We start from the raw sequence: 12533 nt of genomic DNA, 5'->3' as shown, positions 1-12533 counted from the left end.
GAAATAATTTAATCTTACTTTCCTTTTGAGTAAAAAATAGCATGCAATGTATTTGAATTATACTGAGAATTATACAATATACTATATGTAAAAGCATCTTTTTTGCTTGTTTGTTTCTGCATGTATGTTATTCTTTTCTTTTTGATTAAATGGTTGCTTGACTAATAATAACATAGCACAGACACAGTCATACTATATGAAACACTCGATTCACTTATGTGTTTGTAAATTTCCTTCCTACTATGACAAGGGAAACCACAAAGGTGGTAACAGAAACTGGCGGGGAATTTGCTTCTGAGGGATAGTTCCACTGCACTTACACTAGGTCTACTATATTGGACCAGCAGGTCAATCTTACGTAACCTATTTGTTATGGTAGAGAGTCAGAAAAAACTGATCATATGCTCTGTATGAAAGATGGACCCCAGCTTACTTAAAGAGAACAGTAGAGGTTTAAGTAGGTTTAGGAAGCAAAATCTTTCCACAAATTTCTTGAAGCCTAACCTGAAGGCTGACAGACTCAACATTTATGTGTTTCCTGCCTCTAAATTGTCCCCAATCACTTTGCTCATCAAAATGAGTAGAGACTCTTTATATTTATTCCTTCCCTTCCCATGCTTCCCACATTCATACCGGTACCATAGTTGTTCACACAGACATCTTTACACCACGTTTTTCTTCAGTCTGTTATACTCTAAGGTAGATAGATACATAGATAGATAGATGGATAGATAGATTTAATTTCTTTTTGTGTTTTGGAATTTCTACCAAGGAAAAGAGAGGAACAAGATATCTCATGTGGTAGGCTTTTGTGGAAGAATTTATGTTGTTCTTACTCTTTTAAGAATCACCCAACCATCTCAGTTTCTATAGTGATTTATCACTTAATGGGCACAGATTTGGACTATTTTTATGATAAGACAAGATGGTCAGTAGTAAAGATTAAGCTGAGTAAGGAAGCCTTGCCATGTACTCAGGGTTTCTTCACATCTCTGAATATTCACTTTGCTCATGGGGATATATGCAAATGCCCTCCCACAATGAGGTACATTTCATTTACTTATAAAGAATAGTACTATAAATTAAGCAAACATCAACAGCTAGTATTGGATAAGAAAAGAACACAAGACATCTAAGAAAAGAGTGCTTTTGAACCAGGAAATAAATTAATCCTTACAGAACTTAGGTAACAGTGTAAATTCACTTCTTGCTGAACCTGAAACTTTAAACATATCATAAACAAACCAAATGTAGACATATGGCATGACCATGCCATCAAATGTAACCTATCTGAAACAGTCTTTAGCAGTGTTTGGGTGCACTGAATTGCACCTCAGATTCTTTGACAAGTGACTTTACTGGAGATAACCCTATCTACCAAAGATTAAAGTTCTGTGATGATATAATTTCTTGTGCAAACAAGTACACTTTTGACAAGAAATATCAACAGATATTGTTCCTGGCAAACTAGGACTATGACCACCGTCTGTAAGAGTATTCATTTGATGTAGACACCAGCCACACAAGAGGTTATTGTGACAGTAGAGGACTATACTACTTGCACAAATGCTCCTCTTCTTAGTATAGGCAGAGTTGCATGGATTTGTAGAAAATAAACAGTATTTATTTTGTTTTTACCAAATATATCCAACAATCTCTTGCACTACAAGGTACTTTTTGTTGATTCCCCTGATATTGGTTACAAGGTTCTTAGGGGAACCCACTGGTTTTCTTAAAAAATATAGAACTGTGATTGTATAAAGTTTGTAGAGAGAAAAGACTTCACAGCCTGGCTTCCTGGATGTGATGTCACCTTTATTATTACATGTCACCTTCCCTGTGGGAATTTCTCACTCATCACCTCAGACTGGCCTCAGAGAGGCTCTACGGTCAGACTTGTGCACTCAGTTTCCTTTAAGAGTTGATCCCCATCTTAATCATTTAAACAAAATTTTACAAATGACTCAGAGATTATAGTTGGGTAATACACAGAAAGTGACAACTGTCTTGATTACCTGGTTTTCAAAATAGAGTTTACTCATCTTAGTTTTGGAAACCCCTCTGGGGTTGGGCTGCCTGCCAGGTTCTCAGTTTGTCTCTGCCTGACTGAGTCTGTCTTGTCTCTCCCTTGCCTTGCAGGAGCATTTTCAGATGTGTCTGTGCTCCCAGAAATCCAGGCAAAGAAGAGGGAGGCCCAGAGAGAAACTGGTATTTCCTCTCCTTCATGCTTTGGTCTTCTCTTCTAGGTTCTGTTTTTTTCCCCAAAAGGCCTCTTGGATTATTGACAGCAAAGCTGTGGACATACTCACAAGAGTCTTCCCTCATCTTACGTGTCTTAGAAAAGGCACCCCTAATTCTATGAACATAACTTTAAAACTCTTAGCACCAATGTGAGAAACAGAATTTTAGGAAGACTGTTTTTCTTCATAGATTACATGGAGGTATCACCCTTGCTCAGAACACTTACTAAAGTAGTATTACCTGAAACATTCATCTACGTAATGAATATTGAAATATTTGCATTATTAAAACTGGCCATGGGAAAAAACAACCTCCTGAGTGAGTGCTTAAAGGATTAAAATATAGCTATTAACTTAATCAATCATTTTAATATGTTAGTAGTGATACTAAAAGGAATCTTCATTCAGAACCACATACCTACCACCTATACTGTCTTCTTAATTTGTTCTAATTTTAAATGTGTGAATATCACAGAGAACAAGTATGTGACATATACACAATATATAACCATGACATACTTCCATTAGGTTTGCTTTTATACACTCTATATGTTTCATAACTTTATACAGCTGTGTGATGTATTTCTATCCAATATTTAAAAATGTTTTTTCTAAACCATATTGCTTTAGACTTGTTAATTACTGTGTATTAAATGCTAATTTATTGCTGGTTAAACATATAATAGGAAAGAATAATTAAACATATAACAATGCCACTACCCAATTCAAGGCCCTACGAATTTATTCCAGAATCACTTTAATGTATTTATTAGTGGTGGTTTTATTGAAAACTGGCAGCCCATAGACTGAATTTGGCTTTTTGGTCATTAATCTCTAAATCAATTAATAAAAAGTTCTTTTAGAATAAATTGACATTTATAAATTTAAAAAATTTGTACCAAAATCTAGTTTTGTAGCTTTGTGGACAGCTAGAATATTTGGCAGAATTGGACCTGTCAATTTTATATGGCCTAAGCTTAAGCCTTCAACAAGGTTGCTTTCTATAGTATCTTCCTGTCCTCGATAAGCACTTGAGTTTGCACTTGATCTAGACATTTACCATTCTAGTGCATCTGATACTCTACTCAGAGTAAGATTTCAGCTGCACCACAGTCAATGTGTTGCATCCCAATACCATAAAAACATTGTTCCCCATCAACCTTGTGACCTGGTCTTAAAGGCCTTCCTGTCCTGGCCTCTTTTTCTTACCTGATTTTCTGCTATTTGCCACTAGGTACCATTGTTCTGGTCAGTGGGACTACTTGTTGTCAGATTACAGCCTGTACGTTTGCACCTCTTCACTTTCTGGTGCTTTCTATTCTCCCTTAAATTCCTTTCCTTCCATATTCATTATGAATACCAAAGCCCCTTCTTGGGGTGCAAGTAGAAGTGAATCTCAATTATACCTCCCATGAATAACCAAGGTGGTAATAAGTCTTCCCTCCCCAGGCTGATTAATACCAACTTGTGTGGCTTTCAGACTACTGAATATGCACTACTGTACGTTAAACTTATGTGTGATCAAAGCTTATCCAACTATGGGATATCTAAATCTTGTTCCGTTTGAGTACCATGTATACTTGGCATATTTCCATAAACCTATTTGCCAGTCAGTAATTATATATTGAATGAGAAACTTTTGCTTCTTTGTTCCACTATACTTTATGTAACTAACTTCTTCTGAGAGACAGATGTTGATATTGATATTTGTATTTTAATTAGATACATGATAGATGTGTGTATTTAAAATATTGATTTTGTGAAGTATGTAATTATTTGGAACCCGAGAGCCTTTTATATAAACAAAATTTGACTTTCCTGGTTTTTAATAGGTCTCAATACTAAAAAAAAAAAAATGGAAAGTACTGTGGAACACCTGTGATATATCTTTATTGACATTTTAATGGTATCATGTAGAAACTGTCAGAAAAGCTATTATAGCCCGACTGTAGTATATTGTTAAGTTTTAGGTTGACAGGATGAAATGTGAACCTTACAGCTTATAGAAGTCTTTTAAAATATTACAAGATTTTAGTTATACAGTTTACTGGGATGGTCATTGCTCATGGTTGAGTTATTACTCAAAACCATGTGCTTATATTTAGATGATGTTGCATTTATAGTATGGGGTGGCAACTCCTTTTGTGTCTGCTGATAGGCCAGTCCTGTTGTTTCATGTGGTGGAACTCACGAGGTGCCTTGCATTCTGACTTCTGATCTTCTTTTTGCTTCTCTTTCTTCTCAAGTCCTGCATCTGGGTACATAAAGTAGCGAAGGGTGAGGCTTGAGGCTCGTTCTTTGCTCATGGGCCTTTCTCTAGTTTTCTTCTAAAACTATTCAGCATCTCAGAAACAGTAGCTGAATGAAAAATGAAAGGGGCTGCCAAGGTGGGTCAGTTTATACATTCATAAAGTTCACATCAAACTATTTTTTCTTTTAACATTTTAAGTGTGTTACCAGTAATTCTATAAGAGATTTATGACACAATAATGTCTTCATTTTTCTCCTGGAGGGAGTATTTAATTGTTTTAAAAGACAGAAACAATTGCATTCTTATAAATACATTTATTGAAATGTGCATAAATAGAATTGTTTAGTATAGCTGTGTCAGCAAGAGCTGTAGACATAACTTGTGTATGACCTTTATTTGAGAAGCAGAGAAACAATTTGATGTTGGCACTTTAAATCTCTCAATAGACTACTGCAACAGAGGAACAGCCTACAAAGTAGTGTTTAGACTTGTATGATATCTGCCTATTAAGGCACTTCAAGAATGTCCAGAAATTTTTTACTGGACTCAGTTTTTTTCCTGTCAATTTAAAAATATTTCTTATTCTGTTAAAAGTATAAGAGGAGTAATGAGGCAATTCTGTGCTTGTGACATAGCCATAAAGTGGACTTTTCCACATCTTGTTTGATCAGTTTTCCATTTATTTTTGTTTACATGCAACAGACTACTTGGATTCTCACAGCTGTTTTATCATCATTTCCTCCCTTGTTCTTTCCTCTTTTCCCTCCCTACTATTTTTCCTTTCCAAACCTTTATGAAGCAGTAAGTATAAAGGTAGTATTTTGCTAGTAATCAGAAGGATCAGAATGAGTAGAATGTTTAGCAGGGCATAGTGGCTCACACCTGTAATCCTAGCTATTCTGAAGGCAGAGGTCAAGAGGATTGGTTTTGAGGTGACCCTGCACAAAAAGCTCATGAGTTCAAGTGTAAAAACACAATAAATTGGGCACAGTAATAGGCGCCTGTCATTCCATCTACATGGGAAGTGTAGAGGGGCGTTGTGGTCCAGGCCAGCCTGGGCAAAAACACAAGACACTACGTGAAAAACCCATACATAAGAACAGGTAAGGGAAGGAAGACCAGTACAATTCGTTCCAATAAAGAGATACAGGGGGCAAGTGAGAAAACACAATCCTCTCCTATCTCACCAAATGAGAATGGGTGTGGAAGTATATGTGAATAACCCCCTGCCAGTCATGGAGGAGAAAATATTAATTCCCTTACTTCATAACTGTTAAGTACTCTAGGAAAAACAAGCTTCAGTCACAGAGAAAACTGTCAGGCAAAGAAATACAAGTGGTGGGAGTTGGAAATTGTGGCCTGCACTGAATTTAGAGGAAGGAGATATGGGAAGCATACCAACAGCAGCGGGACAGTACCTGAAACAATAAGTGAAAAACCCTGATCCCAACTGTATAAAGGAAGTGCAAAGCAACTTAAACCCTAGACTTGCCAGTGATAGCCAGAGCAGGACTTTGAACTTCTCTGAAGGAACTGATGAACTCAGTCAGCAAGGCAGCAACAAGGGCCAGACTGGATGAAAGGGGAGGTGGTCTGTGTCTGGTGGACCAGAGAAGGTACTTTCTGACCACAGGGGTTATCTTGCTGTAGCCAGGGGTGTTTCATCTGGAAGCATCTAGATGAATGCCATTTTTAGAATGGTTTTTAATGATTAGGTAACTGCTTATTTCTCAAGTCTCATCTCTGTATTAGTTTGTACTAATTTCATTTAGAAAACCTAATGTCAGTATCAGTTTCCTAGGGCTGCCATAATAAACCACTACACACTAGACAGCTTAAACAACAGAATTGTATTTTCTCAGGGTTCCTGCAGCTGGAGGTCCAGGATTAATGTGTGGCAGGACTGATATACCTGAGGCCTCTCTCCTTGACTTGTCCATCCATGACTTTGCCTGTGTCCTCACATCATCTTCCTTCTTTATATGTTTGTGTCCTAATCTCTTCTTAAAGGACTTCAGTCATATTGGATTAAGAGCCACCCTGTAGACCTCATTTTGATTTGACTACCTCTGTGAAGACCCTGTATCCAAAGATGTTCACATTCTGAGGTACTGGAGGTTAGGACTTCAGCGCATGAAATATTGAAGGTACATGAGTTATCCTACACTTCAGTGGCCTCTGGTTCTCCAACATTCATGCCCTTCTCATATGCAAACTACATTTACTCCATTTCAGCAGTTCCAAAAGTTCTGACCCTTTCCAGCACCAGTGTTAAACCCACAATCTCATCAAATAGCATCTCAAACATCTTGACCCTTGCATAGGTTTTTCTGTCTTCTCAGGATACTCTTCATTCCTTTCTCTTGTTTTTTTTTTTTCCCCTATTTATCCATATAACAAAAGTCTACCTGATGTTTCCTCCCATGTGACTCTTTCATGGGCCCTCTTTCTTGTTTGCTCCTTTAAGAACCTTGTAATTCCCTGCCATGGCAAAAACCACACCCTATATCAAGTAGCCTGTTAAATATTCTTAACAGTTTCCATAGGGATCTGAAACAGCAGGACTTCTAGGGGATCACATGTTATCACTGTAGCCCTGGGATAGTCCTTGAATGTAGAAATACAGAAAGAGTTTGGCAAAGCAGCTAAAAGAGAGGGGAGGCAAAGGGAGAGATGGGGAGAGTAAGGAGAGAGAGGGGGAAGAAATGAGAGGAGGGAGGGGGAGAGAAATTGAAGAAAGAGAAAAGCAAGGAGACAGGGAGGACAGAAGGGAGGAAGGAAGGGAGATTGGTTTCTATTAAGGGAAAGAGGTGGGTCCACTTGCTCAGAAGCTATGAATGCAAGATTATGACAGTATGGTTTCCATCACAGCTGTATGTGTCACCTTGATTGAGTGCTTTAATCTTACTAAAGCTTCATCTGGCAAATAAAAGAGCTGAGCTTTTTGATTTTTGATCTTTATGAAGTAGCTCTATGAAACAATGGATTTAAGATGCAATTAGGGCCACCTTGGCCCTTGCATAAATACAGTGTGGAGTTCTGTTTGAAAGAGAGTTAAAGTGATGAATTTGGCTTAAGTTATGATTTGGATATTTAACGCCTGTGTTATGTTACTGTTTGTGTTAGCATATGCCTTTTGCAGACATGTGTTTGCAGTAACATAATCATGGTGTATGTCATTTAGTACTACAATCACTTCTTTAAAAATATTTCTGTTTTTAGTATATATGAGAGAGCAGTAGTATGAAGACATTTATCTCAAGTCCTGTGTAAAATATGTGTATATATTGCTATTCTGATTTATGGTGATATGATCAGTTATTAATCACCTCTGATTAGAAACACACCCTGGTGAAAAGATTTAGGGATGTCTTCTGTGGATTAACATGGAGAAGAATAAGAGCCATTTGGAGCAAACAGGTATTATGCCAAATCCTAGCTTAGAAGTGATTTTGTGTGGCCTAATGAGTCTCAAACTCTTGCCAAAGCTCATCTCTTATCTCACCTAGAATTACCAGTGCATTGAAAGATGAAGGAATTATCATATGGAACACTGATTTATAATATGCCCTTAGGATCTGTGGGAATCATATATAAAAATATAATTAGTGCTGCCTAATTTAATGAATAAAAATGCAAAATATTTGTTAAATATCCCTTTAAATTTTAACATTTCAGAAGTAAGTATATTATTGGTCATGTTAGCTTTGAGAATTTTTTATCTTTTTGTTAGATAATGGTTTCCTCCAATTCAGAGGAAAGAAGACAAAGAACAGACAGAATTCACATACCTGTAAAAAAAATAACAGAAATAATGGTAATAACAACAATAATAATGCCAAAATTTACTGATTCCTACCCTATTCCGTGTACTTTATCAGGAATTTTACCTGTATTTTCTCAATTAATGCTCGTAATACCCTTATGGAGAAAATTCTGCTTTCTCCATTTTACATCTGAGAGTTTCTTTCTGTAAGGCACTGAAAAGTTGTGTGATTTCCCCCTGATCACAGGAGTTATGTGTTGGACTGAGATTTAAATTCAACCAGACTTGTTGTATTTATAGTAGTTAGTAAAAAAGCACTAGATGAATACTAATCATAAGTGATGTTAAGAATGAAATGAATTAAAAGCAGAGGAAAGGGGGTATCGTATGCTGATAATACAACTAAATTTACATTGTGTTGGGAATATTCCAAGATTATGTGATACAGAAGTAATTATTTCACTTCATCTTATCCTCAAAGGTGGTTTTACATATGCAGGGAAAGGGCATAGAGAGACTCGGATTACATGAAGGATTTAAACAGCCTCCTTCTTGAGACTGTTGAAAGACACACAAATGTGATAAGTGATTCATTATCATCTTGCATATTTATAGATTTCAATGTTCCCTTTAAATCGGTAGTTACCCAAGATAAAAATATTTGGCTACTTTAATTTTCTTCATTGCTTTCCAGGTATATTGTTGCACATGGGACCTATTATATATCTGTGACTTGATGAAATGTTTTGTTGCATTTCACTTACTGTAAAAACCAGAATCTTCTTTTTGAGGCCATTCAGTGTTATAATTAATGGTATGTTTGAGTCTCAGTCAATAACTAAGACTGTTTTGACATCATGCATTTTCAGATTTTTTTCTATTGATTGTACTTAAATTTATCCTTTCAGCCAACTCAGATTAGGAGTCCAGCTATTTATAAACTATTTAGATCCTTTTCCTCTTTTGTTTTATTATAATCATCTTTTGTGCCCAGTAGCAAATCATTTAGTTTCTCCAGGCCTATTTTCTCTTTTGTAAATTTAGATAATAATAGTTCTTACATCTTAGAACAATATGAACATTAACTAAGGCAGCTATCCTTAACTGCTTCCCGGAAGTCCCTGTATTCACAAATAACAGCTTCTACTTTATCATTCCGATATCTAGTGTACACTGCAAATTTAATAGGTCCTACAAGCTACTCTTGAATTCTCTCCCTCAAAGAAACTCCTCTCCTGACTTTCTAATCTCTGTAACCTACATACATGCTGGGGGCAAAATTTAGGAGTCACCCTTGAATCTTACCTTTCATTCATACCTTATAGCCAATCTATCAGTAATTCTGTGAGCTCTATTTTCAAAGAAAGTCCTGACGCTGACTATGATCATTTTACTTGGCTTCTTTGCTGTCATCCTAGTCCAAACCACCATCATCTTCACCAGGACGGTTCCTGTCTGGTCTTCCCGCCTTACTTCTTGACATCTACAGATTTTTCCCCTCCCAACAATAGCCAGAGTGATGGTGCTCATCTCTCACTAGATCATGTCTTCCCCTAATTAAATACTCATTAAATACTCCCAGCAAGTTCCATCCCCTTAGGAATGAACCCTATACAATTTATCATCAATGATTAGCCCCACAGCATCTGATCCCAGCCTCATATTCAGCTCACCTGTCACACTCATGCATCTCACTGGCTTTCTTACTGAGAAGTGCCTTTGCGCTTGTTAGTCCTTCTGCAGAGAATATTTTCCCTTAGATATTTGCATGACTTGCTGCCTCTGTTTACATCTTTGCTCAAATTCACTCTCTTATAGAGGGGTGGGGCCAGGCCTTTTTAGGATAATTTTTCTTGAGAAGCCTCCCACATCACTAGTCACTCTCCACTCTCTTTGCAAAAGTAGCATCTATTATTTGTTTTGCAATGTGTTTATTTACGTGCTCCCTTCCAACTAGAATGCATACCTTTTGAGCATAGGGACTTTGACTTACTCAATACAGCATCCTCAGTGTCTACAAGAGTAGATGGTACATAGTACATTTTCAATATGTGTTTATCAAAATGATGAATGAAACGTCCTAACATGCCACCTAGCATATAGTGACTCCTCAGAAATGTGAGTTATTATCACTATGCCCTCTTCTAATAATACAAATTTTAAAAATCAGTCTCATATTCTCTGTTAACATGGATAAAACACTTTTAAACGGTTATTTCTATATTCCTCATAAAATCTGTTAGGTCAGTGTTTCCATTTCACAGATAGAGTAAATGGGAGCTTAGAAAGATTTATAACTGATTCAGAATCATACTATCATAAGAAGCTCTGAGTTGACCCAAACTATTGTTTCTATGACCAGAAATCATGCAATAGAAGGTGATTTAAATGAAGACATCACTTTTTTTTTAATGTGACAAGAGTTTATTTGGTTGATTTCCCTTGTTGGGCAATACCTCTTTATTTACTACATGATATTCATTCATTTAAACTAGAAGAAGCTTAAAAAAATCCCAGAGAATAGGGGACACCATTTTTTTTAACCTATGGTATCTAACATTCTAGAACCAGACATGTTTTACCATCCGGTGTTATTCTACGATGCTCCATCTGCCTCCCTAATCACTGCCAAGAAACCTGCCTCATTTTTTTCTTCTTTTGAGTTTGTAGCTTTTTAAAATTAATTTTCCATTTTCATGATATGGGTGGTTGTTACACAAGTCAATTTGAAATAATTTTGCTAAAAAAAAAATCACCATACTTAAGTACTGGTAGATAAAATTCTTCCTTTATTCTTAGCCACTAACTGTAGGTCTGCTCAGTTGTCCTCAGAGGCAGAAAACTGTTGTGGAAGAGAAAGCAGATAGCAATAAAGCTGGGGAAAGTGGAGGGGTGGGGAAAGAAGAGAGACAAATAGTTCAAAGAAATGAGAACACATAAGGAAGGTAGCCAGACTTTCAAGAGTATCACCATGATGAACAAGAAAAGGCAATGCCTGTGACATTCCAGGCATTCAGGTGCCTGGAATGATGGCAATGCTGAAAGAGATTGACCTAAAACAAGCAGGGGAAAAAGAAAGCTCCAGAATAGTGGCAGAGAGAGTAGTTGAGGCTGCAGTAAAGTAGATGGTGAGGTGTTTGGGAGCAATGCAGTTAATGAAGTAGAATAGAGGCTAACAATGGTGTAACAGCTGCAAAACTGAATGCAGTATTGTCAAGCTATGGAAGCATGGATTAAATACTGTACAAGCTGTGGGAGAAAGGGAAAGCCAAACCTAATTTCCTCTGCTGCTAATTTGATGGCTCTAAGAGATTCTAGTAGCATCCAGGTGCTTTGCTGCTGTTGGTGCTGCTGTGGCAGGATGTGGAATAGCCACAGCAGAGAAGACAGTCAGGGAGTTTGAGTAACATAGCTCACTGGCCATCTTCTCTAATTGACATCTCTGTGGTTTGCAGAGTCTGGAAGGGCAAACTGAGCAGTGCTTGTGATAAAGATCAGATTCAAATTCCTTAAGGAAGCTTTACTGTTCAGGTTAGTGCTATGGCAAGGGTAAGATGAAAAGTAAATGTCTTAGGATGTCTCAAAATGATGCAGTTGTTTCTGTTTCTTTCATATATGAAGCTCATGCATTGTTTCTTGAACACAAGCATTAATATAGTCCACCCTGCAACCTGCTGCAACATTGCTGCTCAAAACCTTCATTTTTCCTGATGCTCCTGAGACACTTTCTTTTATTCCCACAGTGTCATTGGACATGGGCCCAATCACATGGTTTTCATTTTCCCTGGTAAACTGAAGCACAGTATTGAAAATTTTGTCTTAGAACAGGGGAACAGTAAGAACCCACCCTATTCACCCAAGCTTTCTTGCCTTTGCTTTTTGTTTCATGTTTAATTTAATTTGGTTTCACTTGTATGTCCTGGGACAAGGTAGGAAATCAGATACAGTGCTCAAAAAAACTGTATGAGTTGCTGCTTCTTAGAAAGTATGTACTATAATCATGTTATCAAAATTTTCAGTGCAAGTTTTAATTTGACATATTCCTTTTGCTCTTCTTATTTTTGTTTTTGTCACCTCACATACGAGTCTCTTATCTTGATTGATTTATTGACTCAACATAACTAGTTATGTTACCTGAGTAACTAGTGTGTGCTAGGCAGGATTTTGGGTCCTGTAAATATAATGGTGAGCAAGACAGTGTTAAAAATTCACATACCGAGAAAGTTCTTACATCATTTTATAAAATAGACTGAAATATGCCATTTCAAAATATATG

The 12533-nt window shown here is 36.9% G+C and overlaps 1 protein-coding gene across 46 annotated transcripts in view; it reads left to right on the top strand.

Moving 5' to 3' along the window:
• Nucleotides 1–12533, top strand: part of Rims1 (regulating synaptic membrane exocytosis 1) — a 405270-nt gene that overhangs the window by 138489 nt on the left and 254248 nt on the right. For 42 of the 46 annotated variants that reach the window (XM_074080134.1, XM_074080111.1, XM_074080175.1 and 39 more), the window contains one exon: nucleotides 2140–2208. The exons of the other annotated variants lie outside the window; for them this stretch is intronic. In XM_074080134.1, the coding sequence (XP_073936235.1) occupies nucleotides 2140–2208 (69 nt within the window). The remainder of the gene's footprint in view (nucleotides 1–2139; nucleotides 2209–12533) is intronic. 46 annotated transcript variants of the gene reach the window in all.

The sequence above is a fragment of the Castor canadensis genome, chromosome 1 (assembly GCF_047511655.1).
Source record: "Castor canadensis chromosome 1, mCasCan1.hap1v2, whole genome shotgun sequence".
Classification (NCBI taxonomy): Eukaryota; Metazoa; Chordata; class Mammalia; order Rodentia; family Castoridae; genus Castor; species Castor canadensis.
The sequence above is the reverse complement of the archived record's forward strand: the minus strand, read 5'-3'. Positions and strand labels throughout refer to the sequence as shown.